General features: G+C 44.4%; 1 protein-coding gene across 1 annotated transcript in view; it reads left to right on the top strand.

Annotated features, from left to right (window-relative positions):
• The window catches only part of ASAP1 (ArfGAP with SH3 domain, ankyrin repeat and PH domain 1), a 339,710-nt gene that overhangs the window by 264,182 nt on the left and 52,262 nt on the right, over positions 1–23,266 (top strand). The window contains 4 exon segments of the mRNA XM_070382776.1: positions 7,180–7,255; positions 8,677–8,763; positions 15,191–15,291; positions 16,245–16,314. Coding sequence (XP_070238877.1) covers positions 7,180–7,255; positions 8,677–8,763; positions 15,191–15,291; positions 16,245–16,314 — 334 coding nt within the window.

The raw sequence follows: 23,266 nt of genomic DNA on the forward strand, positions 1-23,266 counted from the left end.
CATTTTTTACATCATCCAATCTAAGGGCTTCCCTAGTGGCTCAGACAGTAAAGCATCTGCCTGCAATGCAGGAGACCCGGGTTTGATCCCGGGGTCGGGGAAATCCCCTGGAGAAGGAAATAGCAACCCACTCCAGTATTCTTGCCTGGAAAATTCCACGGACGGACGAGCCTGGTGGGCTACAGTCCATGGGGTCGCAAAGAGTCGGACACGACTGAGCGACTTCATTTTTAAATTAAGTGAATACGCTGGACGCTGGCGGTACTTGGTGTTCATACTTGAGTTCCTGTGTAGCTGCTGCTGTGTTTTGGGGAGACACGGTTGTCCACACGGGCCCCGCTGTGGCCTGTGGTGTGGGGCCACCCTTGTATTATGCTTGTGGTACCACGTTGGCTTCATCATGTCTCCTTTACTTTCTGGGTTAGCTTTCTTGGGTTTTATGGTAGAATTTCTGTCTGAAAATGTACCGATTACTATTCAAGTCTGTACTAAATCTGTGGAATTTAGAGAGAAATAGTGCATGGACATTCCAAAATGGCCCAGGCAGCTCTCATACTTACTTATATGTAGACTACATATAAACAGTAGTCTATAATTGGACTAAAAGTCATTAGTATTATACTAGATGAGATGCTGACTCTCCAAGAAGTTAAATTTTGTAATTTCCTTTGGTCATCTCTTGTATTCTTTTTTATAATATCATACCTAGGAAAACCTTTGTGTTCAATGGAAACATTCAAGGGAGGCAGCATTAACATGATGGGAAAAGCACCAGGCTTGAGTGGGGCAGATAGGGGACTTCAGATCCAGGCTCTGTTAACCATGTGATCCTTGTCAGGCACTTCCCTAAACCGCAGTATCCTCATCAGGTCAGGTGGGGTTAAGGTTCACAGTAGACCCACCTCGGATCTTGGGAAGATGAGAGAATTAAGTGAGAAAATACATATGCCTGCTACACTGTGCCTGTTTGCTGCTCAGGTGATTCTAAGTGGAATTAAGAATCATTTTTATTATGCAGGATTGTTTCTGTTCAGGAAGATTTGTTATCAACTTGTTATTTACATAAATTCAATTTTACTCTTTTCCTCCTTTCAAAGTAAATTCTACCTTCTATGAAAGTTTCAGATATAAGAATAATACAGTGAAATGGACACAGTTCCATGTTTGTAAGATAATTTGACCTGCAGAAGCCTCATGTTGAAGACCCAGACTAACCCTTGCCTTCTTACCACAGCAGGGTGCTTAAGAAACTTTGAAATGTGTAGTGGTGCTCCCTGATTTTAGTTTAGGGGGAGTCTTTCATCTTTCATCAGTTTTAGTTTTCCTCAACACAGATCTTCCTTTGAAACTTGTGCAGAAATCAGTGAATCTCTCTGTCTTCTCAGTCACAATATTTGAGATGCTCCCTGGTAGTCCAGTGGTTAGGCTTTGGCGCTGTCTCTCAATTACAGCAATTGAGCAGCAAGTCTGATTTCACCTGATTTTAGAAATCTCTTTCGATCTCAAAAATCTGTAAGTCATGTAGAAGGATTTAACTTAAACAAACATGAGTTTTCCAAAAATAAGATGTTTTGTAAACTACAGATATATTAGCCTTTGTTGGTAAAGGTGAAAAGGAGAGCATCTTCCCTTGATTCTTGTATTTTTTTCCTTCCACAAATATTTATCAGTCTCCTAGCAGAAGCCAGGGACTTTGCTAGGTTATAGGATGCAGCGACGTAACAAGGCTTCCACCCTTGGGAGTTCATTGTGTGATGCAGGAAGTAAGTCAGGTCCATCAAGAATCATCACATGGCTGGAAAGTGACTGATAACACAGAGAATCAAGAGGAGGACAGACTTCTGGCTACAGAGACTGCTGAGGGCTCCTTGAAGGCGGTGGGGGGACTTGGACTTGGAGGAAGGCTGGCATTTGGACACTGGAGCCTGGTGGAAGCGTCTACCCCAGGGCGGAGAAAGATCAGCGGGAGGAAACCCTACACACTGAACACCTCCCTGCAGGGAGAGCAATTCAAAGCCATCCAGCAGTAGAACTGGGCTATGTTGTAATCTGACCCTGGCCACCCCAGGGGGAGCCTCACCGATGCCATTACAGCGAGAGACCAGTGGAGCTTTCTTTCGAGGACTCTTCTTCCTCCTTCCTGATTCAATCTCCCCAAACCCTTAACAGATGTAGAGTGGACCTGTAAAGCATTCTACTTAGACCTAAAAAGAGAAATTGCATATTCTGAGAACCTGATTCGGTTCTCAAAATGATTTTTTTAACATAAAGTCAGGTGGAGCTCCAAAAGGAATTTGCTCTGATAATCTCTCGTCGTAGTGCTTGTACCTGGCAGGCATGCAGCTGCTGCCGTGGAAAAATAAAGGGAGCAGAAAAGAACTCATGTCCCTCATTTCAGCTCGCCCACACCGATTACTCCTCACTTGCCAGCATGAACATTGTCAGTAACATGCTGTTTCCAAGACAAATGTATTATTCTACTGCTTAGCCACCCCTTAGCAGTGGCAAGTATCATTAAGGTCTGCAGACTCAAGAGCACTTACGCACATTACTTTATCATCTTTCATCTTACAGATAATAACAGCTAGCATTTATAAAAAGCAATCAGGAAATTGTAGTTCAGAAAAGATCAGTAACTTGCCCAAAGGCACAGTCATTTATTTAATAGATGCTCAATTAATATGTGTCAAAACAGAAAAAAGCACATGGACCCTCAGAAAAAAAATGGATTTTGAAGTTAAAAACTTGTGAGTGAAAGGATACTGTTAAGAAAGTGAGAAGACAACCCACAGAAGGGGAGAAAATATTTGCAAATTGTTTATCAGATAAGTGTCTAGTGTCCAGAATGTATAAAGAACTGTTACAACTCAATGACAAACAGAAAGCGCAGTTTAAAAATAGACCAAGAATTCAGATATCCAGTTCTCCAAAAAAGATACACAAATGGCCAGAAAGCCCATGATTAAATGCTCACTATCATTAGTCATTTGAGAAGAGCAAATCAGAACCCCAGTGTGATGCCTCACCACACTCAGTGGCCAGGACCATAATTAAAAGCAGCAGTGGCAAAGGGGTGTGGCCGCCAGTGCAACGGAGTAAGCCAGGGAGACGGGCTGCAGGACAGCACGTTCCAGAGATGACGTCCAAGCCAGACATAAAAGGGCAGCCTCACTGAGCCACCAGGAGTCATCCGTGCCCAAGGGGGTTTCAGCAGCAAGTAGTCTTAGCTGAGACACCGAGAGAGGCTGCAGTGTTACTGGAACACCCAGCTAGCTGATTGCAAGAGAGGACAGGCTGTCTTAGCCCAACTCCTTTTGGCCTGGGTTTGTTTTCATGTTGGTTCAGATTACTGAAAGAGGAAGAGTTGAGACATGCAAGATTGACTTCTCAGCTTCCACTATGGCACTGTTCCCTTGTGATGTGTTCAGTTAGGCAGTTAGACACAAGTTCAGCCCAGGTTTAAGAAGTAGGGTGCAAACTCTATCATGTCATTTTTTTTTTTTTTTTCTATCATGTCATTTAAGGAACTCAGAGTAGATCTGAAAAAGATTTTGTATGTATAACTGCATTACTTTGCTGTATGCATGGAAGTAGCAATATTGCAAATCAACTGTACTTCAATTTTCTTAAAAAATTGTTACTTTAAGTGAAAGAAGCCAGATGCAAAAGATTACATATGATGTGATTGCATTTAAGTGAAATGTCCAGACAAGGCAAGTCCTTTGAGGCAGAAGGCAGATTGTTGTTTGTTAGGGGATAGAGGAAGATAGAAATTGGGGTCACTGTTCACGGGTACAGTGTTCTTTTTGGAGTGATGGAAATGTTCTGGAATTAGGTAGTAGTTGCACAACAGTAACTATACACTTTAAAATGATTGTATCATTTTATGTTACATGAATTTTATCTTACTTTTTTTTAATGGGAAAAAAAACCCCAACAAAACAGAAACAAAGATTCTTGAAACTTAACAGTTGGAAGATGGCAGAGCCAACTCTTGAACCTAGGCCTCTCACTCAGAGCGCACGCTTTCAGTGTGCAGAAGTTCTGATTTGTAAGCCTGGAATTGGACGTCTGTATTTTTAAGAATCTCCGTGTGCAAATCCAGTCTACCACTCTCCACCGTCGCTTTGATCTGAACTGTCAAGATGTGTTTGCAGTTAATTAGTACTTACACTGCCCCTGTGCCTTCAAGTTTCTTAAATACCACAGGACACACAGAATAAATCTGGGAGAAAATGTCCCCATTACCTAGACAGCTGGGAATCAATACCTGACTTAAGCCAAACCTGAAGCCTGGAAATCAGGCTTTCCTAAGGGACTGGTGGTTGGATTGTGAGAGGGTGGTTTTTGAAAATTTTTGCTTTATAGTTTGTTTTATAGAACCGTACTATCTGCTATTCCAGGGAGTCCTAACTTAGGAAAATAATGCTCTGTGAATCTTTCAGCTTTTGGCCAAGCAATACCTCTTCCTAAGCCAAGCAATACATGTGATAAAGGAGTATCAGGGAGACCTTCTGCTCTCTCTTTCTTTTAAGTTAAAAGGAAGAACAAAATATTTTCCTTCCCGGTCACTGCTTAGAGTGACTTAAGACAGAAGTGAAGTACATGGCGACTCTCAGGATCAAGAAGGTTCCGAGCTGTTCTAAGGAGGATGTGTCTTGCCTGATGGATGGGTGACGGTGTTGGGCACTTCTGTGCTTTCTCCCAGCCTCTGGAGGTGTGTCTTAGCTCCTCAGTGTAAATGCAGGGGTCATTCCACCCATCAGTTGGCAGCTTACCTTTTTCTCACACCCAGTATCTTTAAAATGTGGTCATATTGCTTTCAAGCTACTTATTTAAAAAAATGAACCAGTCCTGCTGTGTCCCTAAGGTCAGAAAAATGAAGAAGCCCATTTTGCTGGCCTGTGGCCATCATGCATTGAGCTGTTTCTCTGTACCTGGCAGTTTATCTTGGTGCTCATGAGGACTCTCCAGGGTCTATGCCATTCTGTTCATTTCCTGTATAAGGACATCAAGGCGCAGGGCTCTGGAGATTATGCTGTTATTCAGTGGGAGAGCAAAGATTTGGGCCCAGAGTAGCCTTGTGCTTTAATTACCTATGCTCCAGAGATGGGAAAACGGATACTCAAATCCAAACTCGGCACTTAATGACTCGATGACCCTAGACAACCCAGTTGACCTCTCTGAGCCTGTTTCTTTATCTGTCTTACAGGTTAATGATAATAATTACCTATTTTGTTAGATTGTAAAGAGACCTTTAAAAAGGGATATTTCATGAATTATGCATAATGGTGAGTGACTGGCACTGAGTACCCAATTACACATTAGCTGCCATTATTATTATTATTACATCATCACCTATTTTCCAAATTATTTCAGTAACTTACAGAGAAATTGGCCAAGGGACAAGTGGGATGTCACTCGGCAATTTCCGCTTCTGTAGGGAAAGCATCCACGTCCAGGGTGAGTGATGGGTCATCAGAGCTGACACTCGTGTTTCCCCCTCCAGCCAGCAGAACGCTCATCGGTAGTGGCTCATCCCATGCCCTTTGAAGTTCAGAAAGCGTCCACAGGTGGAGCTAAGCATGCTCGTGGTCAGCCAAGGGCAGTAACCCGCCCCAGGTTATTATACATGCGGTGAGGTTTGGAGCAAAATACCATACGCTTTTTACTCCTAAGGCCAGGCGTTTCTGCTGAAAGGGAACCAGGTCAGAGAGAGGGAAGAGGGGCACCGGGAGGCGGGGCCTCGGTGGAGGTTGCGGCTGTGAGCCCCAGCCAGCAGGCGGCCCCGTGGATCGTGGATGGGCGGGGGCTCAGGGGGCTCTGATGACCGCAGTGCTGGCCACCCGGTGTCACGAGGACTGTCGGGGGCTGCATTTGCGTTGTTCCCCTGTGGCCTCCATCCCCCGCCCCCAGCAGCTCCCCTACTCCCACCCGCACCCCACTTCCCACCAAAAACCAGAAGTTGGCCCTAAAAGTAATCATCTGAGAGGGACTCAGCTCAGCCTCGTCCTCCTAGGCTGTGTTGATTCTTTGATTTTATTTTGCCCAAGTAATGTATGATCTTAAGAAAATATTTAGAAAATGGAGCTATTGGGGAAAAAATTGGGGCAGGGGAAGGGGACTCGTAATCTCCTTACTCAGAAATTTACTGGATTTACGTATGTGATTTGTTTGGTTTACAAACATTGGATCGTACTGTAGATTAAAATCATTCCTCCTTGTGTGGACTTTTCTTAGTCTAGTCATGTTCAGAAGAATTTAACTGTAGGCACATAAACCGCCTGGGTCTGTCTTCAGCCTTTTGACTGGTAGGGATTATCCCTCCTTCCAGCCCACCTTCACTGCTGGTAAAGAACTTCACATTTTTATCAGTACCATCTCAAACTGAAACCATCCCTCTTTCTCCATAAAAAATGTATGTTTTATAACATTCCTTGCAGGCTGTTCAGATCTCAGTTTGCTTCTTCTTCACCTGGAGCAGCACTGTCCAGTAGAACTTTCTTTAAATTTATTTTTAATTGAAAGATAATTGCTTTACGATATTATGTTGGTTTCTGCCATACTGAAGTGATGGAAGTGCTGATATTCTTTCCTGTCTCACCTGGTATACACCAGCCACACGTGATGACTGAGCACTTGAAATGTGGCTGGTGAGTCTTCATGAACTGAAAGCTTTCCGAATTCATTGGTACCACTGATTCGACAGCCTTTGTTTCAAAAATGTTGGGACACAGAGATCTTGGGAAACAGAACCCTTGCTGACTGTCCTCTGCCCTTTACTGCTGTCCTTAATGTCCAGTTCAGCTTCATTTACTCCACTGGTTTATGTGTCTGTCTCTTTTGAATTCAAATTTGGCACAACCATGAAGAAATGTACTTCGTATGAATGAGAGTGTTGGGACTATAGCTGTTGCTTGCAGTATCCATGTGACAGCTGCTAGCATAGGTCAAATGGTGCCTGTAACTTGGGCTCCCCTCGTAGCTCAGCCAGTAAAGAATCTTCCTGCCTATAATTTGTCAGTACATCTTTATAAAATACTGAAATTAGTTTTGTAAGTGTTTTGTATAGATATATGGGTAGAGTAAATGTGTACCTATGGAAATTCAGATTTTTCAGGTAACTATGGTTCATATTGTTTTTTTAAACCGCTGGTAAATCTCTGTTTTCCATTGTAGTTTCTTTCAAGATGGTTTGAAAACAGCTGATAAATTGAAACAGTACATTGAAAAGCTGGCTGCTGATTTGTATAATGTAAGTTCTTTATAAAATGCATACACTTTAACTTTGCTTTTGTGGGTAAATAACAGTAAATTTGTAATCTGTATTCTAAGAGTGCTAAAGAAAAGAAGACAGGGTGAAGTGATGTGTCAGCATAAACCTAAGGCCGATAAACTTGTTTTTCCCCTCCAGTTTAACTCAGAGACATCATCCCTGGTCAGATATTCCAGAGTATGTTTCTGGGACATAGGAAGAGCAGGGTAGGGCAGGGAGCAGGGGGATGGCCATTGGTTCTGAGTGGCTATCATCACACGAGTGCCCTTTCGTCAGCAGTTGCAGAAAGACAAAAAGAAATTTTTATCCTGGGACGAAAGCAGCTAAGTGACTGTCTCTGAATAAGCAGATATTTATGATTTTTTTTCTTGCTTGCTTGTTTTATATTTCCTCCCCTTTCTTTCCCCCTACTGTCTATGTTTTGCCTTTATAAGAAGAAAATCAAGAGGAAAACTTTTTTGAGAAAAAAACTAAATGCTTATGTAGAAATCTCAAATTTGTTCTTCATGAACCAGTTGGCAATGAATAATATTAAAAGTATATACGAGGACCTAATGTACAGCACATGGAACTCTACCCAGTGTTATGCGGCAGCCTGGATGGGAGGGGATTTTGGGGGAGAATGGATACTGGCATACGTATGGCTGAGTCCCTTTGCTGTTCACCTGAAATTACCGCAGCATTGTGAATCGGCTGTACCCCAATACGAAATAAAAAGGAGAAAGTTTGGGGAGGGAAATGAACATTCACTTTCAAATTTAAAAAAGAAAGTATGTGTTTAGGAGTGTAACTGCATGTATTCAAATAAGGTTTTAGTGTTACAAATGATATTCTGATAGAACTTCAAAAATACACAGCTGTGAATTTTTTCTGATTTTTCTTGAATAAGCTAACATGGCTCAGGTTGCAGTTAAAATTCCAAGTAATTAGGAAAAGCAGCACCAAAGAAAAAGAAAAGAAGAAAGGAAAACAGCACCAGTCCCTTGCCCTTGTGTAAACTTTGTAAACTTTCGTCCATGCGTTAGCTCTGGGATTCCGGTCATTCTGAGGGTTGTCTTCTGGCCCATTCAGTCACATCATGGTATTTCCACCCTTTGAAAAACTCAAATGACTCAGTGTTACTTCTTACCTTTGTTTAAAATAGTCCTTCTGAGTTAATTGTCTAGCCTAGACATACTACATAATAAGGAAGCATGTTGCATTATTCACTAATTTCCAACCTCACTGGTAGTTTAAGAAGAAGAGAAAACCATGCCTGTCAAAAATGAGACCATGCGAAGGACTTTAATAAGGAAATCAACTGTATAATTGTTTGATGAGTGGTATCTATTTGGATGAGTTAAACTCTGCTCATAAATGTATGAGAGATGAGTGATAGAAGAAATGTTTTTCTCTCATAGATCAAACAGACCCAGGACGAAGAAAAGAAACAGCTGACCGCACTCCGAGACCTAATAAAGTCCTCGCTCCAACTCGATCAGAAAGAAGTAGGTGGTCTCTGTGTTTCCAGCAGGGCTAACCTCTGAGTGGGGCCTTGTATCCTGATCTGCAGAACAAGCATAGGGAGGGCTTCCTGCCAGGGTGGTCATGGTGGTGGTGGGGATAGATGAGACCCAAGATACAGCTGTCATCTAAAACACAGTAGAAACAGCCTCTAAGTTCCCATTCCCTCCTTGTAAAAAAAAAAAAAAAAAAACGATGTGCCCAGTTCCATGACCAGGTTTGCCATCCTGGCTTAAAGAGGTGTGCTTCAGAAGAGCATCCCCCCAGGCTTTAAAGAGTAAGCATTGATGATCACACCCCCATTCCAGGCAGCTAAGAGGAACCTGTCTCATTCTACCAGAAAAATAGAGAACTTATTTTGATGCAGAGCTTTTGTCCCCACAGTTAGAAAAATTAATGTGAGGTTGTCCTTGCGGGCTGAAACAGTATACAGTGAATGGTTAAGTGTTAAATGAATGCAGTACACATCCTTAATTACTAGTCTTATCTGTTCATTTGTTTGGTCAAGCATTTAATGAATACCTACCGTGTGCCAACAACTGTTCTAGGCACTGAACTTGGGTCCCTTCCATCAAGGAGCTCATTGCCTAGTAGGTAATAGTCAGCCGTGTGGACCAGCGATCAGACCTACAGCAGTATGGAGGCTGTAAGAGATTGGGAGGGGCCGTGCCAGAAAAGAGAAGAAGCCAGAAAGACTCAGGCGGAGTCCGCAGCCCACCTACAGCTTGGGGCAGGATGGGTGGAGGAGTGAGACATGCTGCTTCTGAGGCAAAAACCCAGACATGGTTGTGGAGGACCTGGGGTGCAACTGAAGGGAAGGGACTTCATGTGAAGGGCACATGGAGTAGTGAGCACCATTCACCGCATGGGAGAACGTAGTGCTTATGTTATAAAATTACTATGGATTCAGTTTAAGTGCAATACTTAATCAAAATCACACAAAATATAGCACTTTTTTATAGTTTCAGTTCCTCCCTGTATTATCTCACAATTGCAAGCTGATTTTTGTTTGTTTAATTTTTGGCTGCCCCGTGCATCATGTGGGAATCTTAGTTCCCCAACCAAGGACTGGACCCACCCTTCCTGCAGAGAAAGGCAGTCTTAACCACTGGACCACTGGGGGAAGTGTCCGTCCCCCACCCCCCAACCCCCCCCACCACCCCCCCACCCCCGGTTTTTTTTTTAAATGTTGCAAACTAACCCTCTGTAAATTCCTAAAGTTTCCAAAAGGGGTTCAAGGAGTCCAAAACAGGAACAGAGCAACCCCCCTCAAGCATGCACCAGCACCATTAATCTTAAAGCAACCTTGAAGGTTCCCTTGACTGAATGACTGTCACCCTCTACCCTCCTGCCTCCTCAAATCCAGTTTTTATATAAATCCTGGGTGTTCACGCAGCGAGTGGAGCCTGTAGCCCTGCTCTGAGAACCTGCTGATCCCTGGGAGGAGGCACCAAGGGGCTGGGAGGCGTGTGGGCTCATACCCAGCTCATCCAGTCTCTGCAGCGTCTGCACCTGTGCTCTGAGGCCTCAGACCACACTTATTGCTGGCCCTGGGAGAAGCTGTCTCCTGTAGCTTCTTCTTACTTTTCAGCCTAAGAGCCCTAGAAATACCCAACTGGAGAGGTAAGAGCTAGGTCTCTGTCTGGGGAGAAAACGACACGGTTTTCAGCTGGCAGTTGTATACTTAAGCACTTCCTACCTTTGTTTTGTCACACGGATTACCTCTTTCCTGTGCTTGGAAGCTTTCTTGGGAGAAAAAAGAAAAAAAGACTATTACAGTCCCTTTTTGTTTTGCATAAAGACTATTCTGCTCACACTAGTTAAACAGCATAGTTGCATCTAAGCCTCTCATACGCATGAGGAAATCCACATGGTTTATTTTAGTTCCACCCAAATTAATAAATAAGTTTTCATTAACACCATGTCCAGAGTATTTTACAAGTAAAGTTGACTTTTCGTAACATGGCTATCCCATTCTTATGGTGTTTATCATCTCCTATCACAATATATGTTTAGAAAGTAATGATTTTTAATGACTTGGTAAAAGACTGTCCACTGGAGAGTTCTTGCACTCCAGTTTGGGAAGAGTGGAAGGTAATCTAAAATAAGGACTTGAGAATTAAAGTCACCCATCAAATCATTCAGCCTTCTCACCCCCACCGGCTTCAGCCTGACTCCATTAAAGGAAGCTTCAAGAATTTGAACTCTAAATAGGATCTGTGGATTTTTGGTACACTCATTTTTTCCTTGTCACAATTCTTTATTGACTTTTGGCAAATGTTTCAGGAAATTAGTTAGGTTTTTATAATAGTCTAACTTTGTAAAGCTGAGCGCCGAAGAATTGATGCTTTTGAACTGTGGTGTTGGAGAAGACTCTTGAGAGTCCCTTGGACTGCAAGGAGATCCAACCAGTCCATTCTAAAGGAGATCAGCCCTGGGTGTTCATTGGAAGGAATGATGCTAAAGCTGAAACTCCAGTACTTTGGCCACCTCATGTGAAGATTTGACTCATTGGAAAAGACTCTGATGGTGGGAGGGATTGGGGGCAGGAGGAGAAGGGGACGACAGAGGATGAAATGGCCAGATGGCATCACCAACTCGATGGACATGAGTTTGAGTGAACTCTGGGAGATGGTGATGGACAGGGAGGCCTGGCGTGCTGCGATTCATGGGGTCACAAATAGTCGGACATGACTGAGCATTGGACTGAACTGAACTGAACTTTGTAAAAGGACTGTTTGCCTTAATACTATTTTCAGGGTTGAAAATATTTGATTTTTAATGATGCTATTCATAAATTGTTCCCCAAACTCCACCTTTTTCTTTGAGTCTGTCTCAGTAACCCATCTTACTTTGCAAACCATGTATTTTGCTCATCTCTCCTTTCACAGTATCTGGTACGTTGCCTGGCACCCCAAAACAACTAGTAAATATTTAGTAAGATGAAACAAAAGAACTCCTCTGCCCACTCCATTCATACCTTACATTAGAAATTTGAAGCTTCTCTAAATAGAGGTTTAGTTTTAAATTGGATGCCAGAAACAATTATAAGCCATTAAGTCAATGAGGGTGTAATTGCTTGCAGTTTTAGAGGATGTAAGATTCTGCTCCTTAGTAATGCATCTTATATGTTAATAAGGTTTTCTAATAAGAAAGTAAGCTAATTTGTACTGCTAATAGAGAATGGGAAATTGAACTAAAAAAGTACCACCATAGTTTCTCATTCTATAGTTTATATCTCTTCAGTCACATCATGGAATTTCTCCAAGGTTTTCTTTTTAAGTTTAGTTTTAAATTGCTTGCCTGAATGAGTTTCTCATTTGCATCTCTCTTTCCTCTGCACATATTGGTTCCCGTTCTGCTGTTAGAAGATTCAGAGCCTATTTCATGCCTTCAGTTGTGCTTTGTTTAGTTACTGTGTGTGTGAGAGTCACTCAGTTGTGTCCGATTCTTTGCGACCCCATGAACTGCAGCCTGCCAGGCTCCTGTGTCCATGAATTCTTCAGGCCAGAATACTGGAGTGGGTGGCCTTTCCTTTTTCCAGATTGTTTTGTTATTAAGTGTTAACAATTCTCCAAGATTTACTTTCTTGAAAGATAGAATCCTCTTTTTGTTTATCTGGAGTGCTATGCTGAACCATCATTTCTCAATATCATAATCATTTGTGTGACTTTCTTAGGTCATAAAACTCAGTAGTTAGTTTAGGATTGTTGATGCTACTTCTGACTCATCACTTCCTTCCTGCTTGGTTTAATGAAACAGACTTCTGGGGTCAAAGCCTAGGCTTCAGCCACTTTATTCACCTTTAAAACCATGTTTGTCTGATACAAAGCAAAGAATACTCAATCTGCTTGTTATTCAGAATTTAAAGTTAATTTAGGCTAGTAAAAATATATGTAAGGAATGTCTTAGTAAAGTTTACAGAATACAATAGTTTTCATCAATTATCACCATCTGAATCCTTATTTTTTAAAAAAAAAAGTACTTTTACTTTTTTAAACTTGGACCTTTATCTTAAATGTTAGCAGCCCAGTTAAGGTGAAAGAGGAATAGTTTTTAAAGCATTCAGACAGACTAGGAATTATGTGAGCAGATAAAGAGAAGTTCATTGAAAATGGGTCCAAGGAAGATAGTTATTCTTTTAATAAGAATCTATATCAAGGAGATGTTAGAGTTTGTTTTTAATGTTGTGGGGAGGTGTAGATGTGGCAAAGATACCTGTTAAGTAATGTTCCGTAGTTACGTGATTTCCCTGGGATTTCACTGGGTTAAGGCAGGAATTCTGTGGGTTTCATTTATCCCAGCCTGTGAATTTTGTCTCAGTAGCTCAAGTCTCTACCATCTGATCTGATCTTCTGTCCTTGTATTTCTTGACTGGTATTGTGGACACACTGCTGCCTCCTTGAAAAAAAACCCCAGGTGTCCCCCTCGTTGCATTGGGGGTGTCCCCACCGTTGCATTGGGGTGTCCCTGGAGGCACTGGAGGAGGCAGACTCTTGCCTGTTTGGTATGAGGTTCGGCCCCTCGGTCACAGCTCCTGAGTCCAAGGCTGTAGACCCTGGTTGAAAGTAAACCTGGAGGGGAATTTTTCAACATTCCTAGGCTCCACCCTTCCCCAGATGATTAAAACTGTCCAATGATACATTTCAGCTGGAGGGAATCTGGCCAGTTAAAGAAATGACTCAGATTAAGAAAACAAGCAAGGACTTCCCTGGTGGTCCAGTGGTTAAGACTCTGAGCTCCCAATGGAGGGGGCATAGGTTCGATCCCTGGTTGGGGAACTAAACTCCACAAGCTGCATGTCCAATAAAAAAAAAATAAACAAACCAAGCAGAGTTTGTAACCTCTTTAGTCTAAGCCCGGTACAGCGTGCAGTCAGCTCTCAGTTACCCACACTAGAGAGCAGGACAGCGGGGGCCAAGGGTGAGCATCCAATTCCAGGACAGGCTGTATCCCAGCCAGCGTCATCAGCACGTTTGCGGCACCTGGATTTTAGGGAGCATCTGGGGCGTGCTTTTGAACAGTGAACTCATGGTGTGTATGCAATAGCCCTACAGATTTCCCTGCAGCTGTTACTGACATTCACCAAGCACTCGCCAAGCACACGCTGTTGGTCCAGGGGATCTTGAAGGCCAGGGAGAGGCCGTGGGCGATCATCAGTAAATGTGCCTCAGCCTCCTGCCTCTTCTCCATCACATTTCAGGGCTTGCTTCTGAGCTGTTTATTGTTATTTTTATTAAATTCTCTTCACTTCACATAAATTGTAGGAAAACAAAGGGTCTTCCTACCACTTGCTGTTTTCTTTAGACTTTGTAAGTAAAGAACTGGGTTTTTTTACACATAAACATGTTGAGGTTTGTCAGCCCTTCAATCTTGGTGAAGCGTGTACTTCCTCTTCCATCCAGCTTTCTTTTCCCTCTGTTCTCAAGTGACCTGAAATGAAACTTGATGAAGATGTTTTATTATCCTGCCACACAAAGTTTATCATGACTCTGAAGTGTGAGAGATACCCGATGTTAATTACCTTTGCAGTGATGTTGTCTCTCTGTGTTGTAAAAACTGCTTAGCCTATAAACAATAAGACTATCAATGAAATTAACTGTATTTTCAAATGTTCTGCCTTTTTTTCCCTCTTGCTTTTGCCCTTCCTGATCGAAGTCTAGGAGAGTAAGTCGATGCTTTTTGTCAGACCGTACTGTCTGTGTCTAACGCCCCATGTGCCCGTCTACCATTCAGCGTTGTGGGTTCTTTTCTTACCTTTCCACAGTGCAGTCTTTAGAAATGAGGAGGACGCACTCGTGGATGTTAAACCGAGCTTGTCTGCATCTGTGTTGTCCTGTCACCATGTCATACGCTTTTCCCTGCCACCGAGTCATCCTTTTAAATGCAAAGCGTGGGTATAGGTGTATTCTTACAGAGGACTCGTTAGTTGCAAAACAAGAGTTTTATTGCAGTTCTTTGTCCCTCGCTGAGAAGGGGTGCTTTTTGTTGGGGATGTTTTAGCAGAAAAGGTGAAGGAGGGGCAGAGTGCCCGGAGGAGGAACTCTCGGGGTGTATGAGCTTTGCTGGGTGCCCACCTCGCTTCCCCTAGCCCTCTCTGCACTCGCCTCTGCTGCCAGCGTAGACTGGTTTGAGTCCTAGAACAGCTTGCCGCTGCAGTGTCTCTGAGGTAGAGCTGGCTTCCGGACTAGGAATAGGAGACCCGGACCCCAGCCCTCAGCTCAGGCTTGTCTGGCAATTGCTCACCTGCCCAGTTTCCTCCGCTAGTATATGATCAAGGACCTGGCAGCTCTCAAAAGTCCACAATTCTCTTAGCTCCAGACCAACAGACCAAGGCTCCGTGGCAGACTAGAGTCAAGGAGTGGAAAATTGTCTCCAGCATGAGTCTAATCCATGACGTCTCCTCTCTAGGATTCCCAGAGCCGGCAGGGAGGCTACAGCATGCACCAGCTGCAGGGCAACAAGGAATACGGCAGCGAGAAGAAGGGCTACCTGCTGAAGAAGAGTGACGGGTACGTCCACAGCCAGCCCGGGGTCCCCTGTGTGCTCAGCATCCTCCCAGGGGCTAGTAACCTAGGGACCTGCCCCCGCCTCTCAGGCAGGGAGACGCACTTACAGTCTCCCGTGCACCAGCTTCGAACGATGCTTCCCTCAGGCAAGTCTGAGAGTTAACCTGCTGTCTTTAGAAGTAGTGGTAACTGGTCTATGTCCACAGATGGCACCTGTGACTTGTAATGTGTGGTTTGAGGAAGGCAGGGTCCTTGTGAGTTCAGCAGATACCTTCTGGGAGTCCTACATGCCAGGCCCTGTTGTGGACACTGGGGATATAGCTCTGAACCAAAGAAAGTCCTTATCGTTACAGAGCTTACATACAATAAATATGTATGTAAGACAGACAATAAGGAAATACGTTTATACATATATGTATAGAAAATGTAGAATGCTGTTTTATAGGTCTGAAATTTTAACTATTCTAGATGATACCCAAAGTATCTTAAAACAGCTTTCTTTTTCAACCAACAGTATGCTTCAGAAATCTGCGTAGGTCCGCACATATCGTAGTTGTGTTATTCTTTTTAAATGCCTGTAATCATTTATCCGTTCTCCTGCTATCAGATTTCTGTTGTCGTCTCCCGTTTTCACTATCAACAGCAGTGCTCTGGGCTTCCCTGGCGGCCAGTGGTTAAGACTCTGTGCTTCCACTGCAGGGGACACAGGTTCAGTCCCTGCTCAGGGAAGTTCCACATGCTGTGAGGTGCGGCCAGAGCGGGAAGAAACCAGTGCTCTGGTGCCTCCCTGTGTGCCTGCTAGTCTGCGTTCCCCTCCCCCTGGGGTAATAAACGGCAGCCCAGACCCTGGCTTGTGTGGGGTTTGGTGGGGGGTTTTTGTGATGATGGTCAAGCATGACACCGCACAGCTGCATGAAGCGGGTGCTGTATCGGGTCGTGTTTGGCTCCATCCTCAGGATCCGGAAAGTGTGGCAGAGAAGGAAGTGCTCCGTCAAGAACGGGATCCTGACCATCTCCCACGCCACGGTAAGTGTATCTGCTTGTTCACCACCCTTGTGTCTGCGATGCCTTCTGGCCACGTGGCCCGGAAAGCAAGCGCATGTTGTAACCAGCCTGAAACTCTGCCCCCGTGTGTTTAACATGTGGGGTTCAGTCAGAGGGTTTAGGAGATTCCTTCACGAAGGAAGTCTGTCCTTCTTCGTCCTGCCTGGTTCTCCTGCTCCACCAGAACTTTGCCTTCTGCTCCCTCGAAACCGAATCGGGTGTTCCTTACTTTTTTCATCTCATCTCTGGGAAAATATTATTGGCTGTTCTGAAGTTTGAACACATCTAGATGCTACCCAAATTATATCAACAGCTGGCTCTTTTTTCAGAAATCTGTGTAACTTCACACATATTTGGAAAACCTAAAGTTTTCTGAATGCCAGGTTCACCATTTGCCTGGAGAAAAGCAGTTAACTGCCAGAGGTGCTGGTGCGATTGAATGAGGCACCATGCTGTGTGTGGGCCACAGGTAATAGCAGTTGGTATTTGTGTTACCAGCTAGTACCAAAGAGAAGTTGCTATTTGTGCTACCTCATCCTCGGACATCCCTGCAGGTACTGAAATCTGTTGACAGGCAGCCTGCCCTGCTGCAAACATTGGAAATCGTGAGTCCACCTCTCCTGCGCCCGGAGCAGGCCAGGGGAAGTGGGTCCTCTCCACCTAACCTCTGACCACCTCCCACTGGTTTGTGTTAACCTGGTCCCTACTTTTCACTGGCTTCAGGCCACACTGTTTTTACTGCCAGTTACATCGCTTTGTAATCACATAACCTGCCCCCACAGAAAGATCTCTGTGGCCAGTTTTAGCTGGCTTCTCCAGACTTTGCAAACACCTCTGATTCCTTAGAAACAGGTTGAAAATCAGGGCCAGCAGTTTCCTGAGAAAACATGCGGAATTCAGTGACCTTTTGAAAAGTGGATAAAACAGCTTTTTTCGGTCAGGAAATACAGGGTCTTTGTTTGGGACCCCTTAATTAAGACAGGGGAATTCCTCATGCTGGAAAGGCCCAGTCACTTTGGCAGGTTCTTCTTACCAGGTTGACTTGGGAGAGGGTCAAGTATGTGTTTAGATTGGCGAGCCATGGCCTGTTGGCTTGACCACACACTCGCGTTCTGCTCCAGGGACCGTTCGTCTCTCCAGCTGACTGTTTTGGAAAAAATCCATTTTCTGTATACCTGCACACATCCCGAGATTTCTTCTACAATTTCACTGCTTCGCACATACCTGTTCAAAGACAATTTTTTTTTTTAGTTTACTATTCAAAGTAATGCAGCACTTGGGGAATCAAATTCAGTGAAAACCTCTGAATCAGCTGTCACAGTAATATTGATCGTGTCTAGTATCTGTTCAGTGCAGCATGAGATGTTTTCATTTCAAAACGCCAATTGTGACAAATCTATGGCAAATGTTAGCATAAAGCTTAAGGATAAAACTGTTTATGTTAAGCCACTAGACTATTATAAATAAATTTCTGTATCTTTGTATTGTTTGCTTTTACTTTGGTTTTTTAGCATAAGCATTGCATTATCAGTATATAATACAATAGAACAAGATATCGAAGAAAGAAAATATAAGGATTATATGTGAAGTACCCCTTGACCATAATAATCCTGAGAAATTAATTTCAAAAGTATAAGAAGCTAGTGTCCTGTTCACCTCTGAGTTCCCAGTGCCTGTGCTCTTTCTACTACATAATAGTCCTTTCCTCTGATGCCAGCTTTTGTTAAGATACTTTACTCCTCACTTGTCAACTGGGATATTAACAGTACCTGCCTTTCAGTGTCACGAGTTAGATGATTCATTTAAAGCTTTATAGAACCTGGACCACGGTAAGTGTCACTCAGTCGTGTCTGACTCTTTGCGATTCCATGGAATACTGGAATGGGTTGCCATTCCCTTCTCCAGGGGATCTTCCCAATCCTGGGATTGAACCCACATCTCCCACATTTCAGGCAGATTTATATTTACCATCTGAGTCACCAGGGAAGCCAAATGTCTGGTAAACTTAAATGATTACTCATCTTTGCTGGTGGTTAAGGCTCCGAGCTTCCAATGCAGGGGGCATGGGTTCCCTGGTCAGGGAACTAACATCCCACATGCCACGTGGTGTAACCAAAAAAAAAGGTTTTAAAAAATCTGATTGGGGTGACGTCACCCATCACTGTGGGCCCAGACTGCCATGATTTGAGTCAAAATAACACTAAATTCCTCATAGTAGTGCCCAATTCATAGGTATATGTAAAGATTAAGTGAGTTCATTGATTCCAAGTAATTAGAACACAATGGGAGTTGGAAGTAGCCCTCAGTAAATGTCAGCTATCATTATTGCTGTTACGATCATCTTCTTCCCTCATGTGTTAACATCTCGTGTTTAATCTCACTTACTGGAATTCCTTTGTACTGCTGTTTCTTCCTGGAAGGACTTGATGAAGCTCATCTGAGGCACCTGTCCTCTCATAGGAATTTCATTTCTTCCTGTTAGAAGTGGACAACACATCTGGCACCTCCAGGCATCACACTAGAGCAAGAATTTGATTCTCTGTCCCTATCCTTGGGCTCTTTAGACCCACAGACATTTTCCAGGGAATCTTGTTCTCCATCTTGTCCAGAGCCCGGAAGATAACATTCAGCTTCAGGACTTCAACAGAGGCTCTGAAAGCCCACTCACAACAGGTTGCTCCCCACCTTGCAGAGTGTTCAATAACCTGGTTTGTGTGATTGGCCTCTGTGGAGGCCAGCCTGGACCCTGCCCACTTCCACATCTTTGTCCCTGTTGTCACTGCAGGAAGAGACCATTTTCCTCTCCCCACGAGATCAGACGCAGCACTGTGAATTATAAAAGGGCAAATCCTGGAGCTGATTAGACCTGGGCTCCAACTCCTGAAGGAATGATGCTAAAGCTGAAACTCCAGTACTTTGGCCACCTCATGTGAAGAGTTGACTCATTGGAAAAGACTCTGATGCTGGGAGGGATTGGGGGCAGGAGGAGAAGGGGACGACAGAGGGTGAGATGGCTGGATGGCATCACTGACTCAATGGACGTGAGTCTGAGTGAACTCCGGGAGTTGGTGATGGACAGGGAGGCCTGGCGTGCTGCGATTCATGGGGTCGCAAAGAGTCCGACACGACTGAGTGACTGAACTGAACTGAACCAACTCCTGAAACAAGCTGTAGGACCTTGGATAAGTTACTCAAGGCTTTAGAGCCTCCGTTTTCTCTGATGTCAAATTTGTATAATTTGCTTATTAAGATATGTTATTCCCTTCTAACTTCCCAAGTGACTCAGTGGTAAAGAATCCACCTGCAAATGCAGGAGATAAGGTTTAGGTGCTCAATAAATGAAAACCGCTACCTTGCCCCCAAAAAACCAAAATACTTTGCAAAAGCCAGAAGTTTTAATGTACTAAATTTTTGGAGTTAAGATCTCTCTTCAGTGGTAGGTGTTCAGTGCATGCCTAACTTCTTATCCAGGATTTGTGTGGTTGTTGATGGTGTACCAAACATATGTGTCCCTCTAAGGCATGGTAGGTGTCTAAATAAATATTGAACAAAAATTGAAATGAGTGTAAAGATCTAAACAGCTGTGTTAGTAAGCATTCGCCTAGGAAATGAAGAGAGCTCTATTATTTTATTTTTACCTCTTTCTACCCAGCAGCCTGAGCCTGGCTGGGTCAGCCTTATTTTCCAAGTAATTAATACTTGTTCACTTGTTTGTGCAGTGAGCAATCCAGCTGAATGATGGGGGGAAATAATTTCATTTCTGGATACTAATTCCAGTAGCAGCTGTTTTCTGCTAACAGAAATACGCCTGCACTAACAACTTCACACTTCCAGCAAAAACTCTTCACCGCAGTGCATGCCGAGCTGTGACGGACAAATGTGTGGTGTTTGTTTTCTTTTAGGAGATGCAGATTCATTCTGTTTCTGCACACATTTGTGATGACTTTCCTAGCTGAAGGGCATCTTCTGTTTAGAGTGGCAGAGCGTTTATGTCAGAGGGGTGATGTCTTCATCACTTCTGTGCAGGGAATGTGTCAAGAGCTTACCGAGTGGAAACATGTTCAGAATCCTGCGAGCAGCTTTGCCACGTGTGTGTGTGTGCACATATGCAAAAGTGAACACTTATGTGAATAATGTTAACTGGAAAAAGCAGTTTGCAAAACAATATATACAGATGGAACCAACCCATGTTTTTCTAAAAACAGACTTTTCACACACACGCATATCTTGTTAAACTCAGGTATTAGCCATGAGTGTCCCTGGGTTTAAGTAGGGTTAACAAGTAATGTTCAGTTTCTGCTTTGTACTATCTCTGTCTCCCAGTGTTTCTTCCAGAAATATGCGTTCTTTTAAGGAACAGTAAAAGCTGTAAAAGGACAAGCCTCAAAGTTTTTCAGGGAACAGAGCTGGAACAGTCTTCATTTTTGAAAGACATCGTAACGATGTTGGGGTGGGGGCACTTGGAGCTTTTTAAATTTGCTGTTCAGCAGAGCCTACAGGGGCGCAGGACCCCCCCCCCCCATCGTTCAAATGCAGGCCCTGGGAGAGCCACCTGCTACATAGAGGGATCTTTGGGAATAATGAAAAGTCTCTTTTCAGCAGTAACTTGAGTCCCCAGCCATCAGCACCAAGACCATCACTTTGATTCGGGCCCTGTCATCGCTCTCCAGTCTTACTCTCTCGACTCCTCCCCCAGCCATCTCCCTAGATGTCGGTGGGCTGGTCGGTTCTGCCAGGGGGTCCCATCAGTGTAACTGCCACGCTCCCGGGAACGTGCGCAAGTCCTCCGCTCCAGCCGCAGTGCCCTCCGTGTTAACTTCCTTATCACCTTTAGCCTTGTCCCTCTCACTCCCAGGGGCCTGCACCCGCGCCTCTCCCCCTCGGTCCTCGCCCAGGGACCAGGCCGCCCCTGGAACCTTGCAGAAGTCCCAATGCCCTCCTGAGCTCAGGCTCTGGGCGCTGGGCATGTCCTCGGTCCTTGGTCGGGTCTGTTTCCCGTATCTGCTGGGTGGCACAGACCGCCTGCCCTTTGTATGTGCTTAGATGGGCTTGAGGCTTCTGCAGTATTTTGTCAAATGCATTAAGTGAAGAGGTGTTTCAAATAGGGTTCTAAAATTTCTCTTTGCATCAATTATAAAAGCTAAATGACCTGAGAAGATACCAGAATAGAAGTTCATATTTGGCGCCTTTGCTCTGTTTATTTCTAGCCCTTACTCTTCTCAGAGGAGGTGTTCTCGTGGACTGTGGCTTCGGGCTGCCGCCGGGGCAGGACTGGGGGGCACGTGGCTGGTTCCCTGGTGCTCCTTCCCGTGGAAGCGGAAGGGATGAACGCCAGGCTCTGTGCTGCTCGTTTACTAGGAGATTTTAGGGACGCCAGTTAAGCTCTCTGTGCCTGTTTCTTCACCTTAGTTAGTAAAAGAAACTAAAAATAGTCCCCTCGCAGGTGGGTACATGAGATAGGTACGCGTAAGGCTGAGAAATGCATTCATTCATTTGGTAAATATTTATTGAGTGCCTGCTGCATGCCAGACATTTTAGTGAACAAATCAGAAAGATGTGTGCTCTTTGTGGGAAGAAAGACAAGCAGTAAAGGGGAGTGAGAAGAGCCCAGAAGGCAGTACAGTGGAGTGTGAAGGAGTAGGAAGTCCAGGGAGGGAGGTCAGGACAGGACCACCCCTCTCTCCGGGGACTTGCTGGACTTGCTGGTGGGAGGAGCTGTAGGGAGTCGGCCCAGAGGTGTAGGGGGGAGGCCAGTGCTGCTCGCTGCCAGCAGGGGGAGCCGCAGGCCAAGTGGCAGGATCCGAAATCAGAAGGAGTCTGAAGGTGGCCCACGGGGGTCCTAACCCAGACTGGGGCTTTTATTCCAAGCGTGGTAGGAGTCATCAACGGTGAGGACTCAATAAATATACATTTCCTTTGTGTCCTTTCTGTTTTTGGCTTTTTTTGGGCTTTTTTTGCTTTCCTGTAACATAAACAGTATGAAAGCATTTCCTAAACTGTTCATCAACGTTGTAGCCCAGGGCAGGTCATTTAGTCTGTGATTTTAGTCTGCTGAACTGGCAGGAGAGATTATACCTTCCCTAATCAGTATAGCTGTCAGTTCAGTTCAGTCGCTCAGTCGTGTCCGACTCTTTGCGATCCCATGAATCGCAGCACGCCAGGCATCCCTGTCCATCACCAACTCCCGGAGTTTACCCAAACTCATGTCCATTGAGTTGGTGATGCCATCCAGCCATCTCATCCTCTGTCGTCCCTTACTCCTCCTGCCCCTAATCCCTCCCAGCATCAGGGTCTTTTCCAATGAGTCAACCCTTCGCATGAGGTGGCCAAAGTATTGAAGTTTCAGCTTTAGCATCAGTCCTTCCAAAGAACACCCAGGGCTGATCTCCTTTAGAATGGACTGGTTGGATCTCCTTGCAGTCCAAGGGACTCTCAAGAGTCTTCTCCAACACCACAGTTCAAAAGCATCAATTCTTCGGCGCTCAGCTTTCTTCACAGTCCAACTCTCACATCCATACATGACCACAGGAAAAACCATAGCCTTGACTAGACAGACCTTTGTTGGCAAAGTAATGTCTCTGCTTTTTAATATGTTGTCTAGGTTGGTTATAACTTTCCTTCCAACCTGTACATTAGTGCTAAAGGTCTAGAAAGGACTTTGAAATTTGAGGAAGTTACACAAACCTGGCGTTCCAGTGATGACTGTCATGATTCCAAGCCTTCTGGTCCCTTGGTCCATAGACTCTGGTTCAGCGTCTCACTCCACTTCCTGGTGTTCCTGGGCTCGTGACTGGTCACGTCTCAAAAACTGTGTTCTCTGCTCTCCAGATTCGCCCTTGGAGTGGTAGGTCACTTGTCCCACTAGCATTTAGAGGAAGAACACTGCAGGCATGACCTGTCTGTCAAGTGAAGTTCATGTCGACATGGCAGCTGT

The sequence above is a fragment of the Bos mutus genome, chromosome 14 (assembly GCF_027580195.1).
Source record: "Bos mutus isolate GX-2022 chromosome 14, NWIPB_WYAK_1.1, whole genome shotgun sequence".
In the NCBI taxonomy this organism is placed as follows: Eukaryota; Metazoa; Chordata; class Mammalia; order Artiodactyla; family Bovidae; genus Bos; species Bos mutus.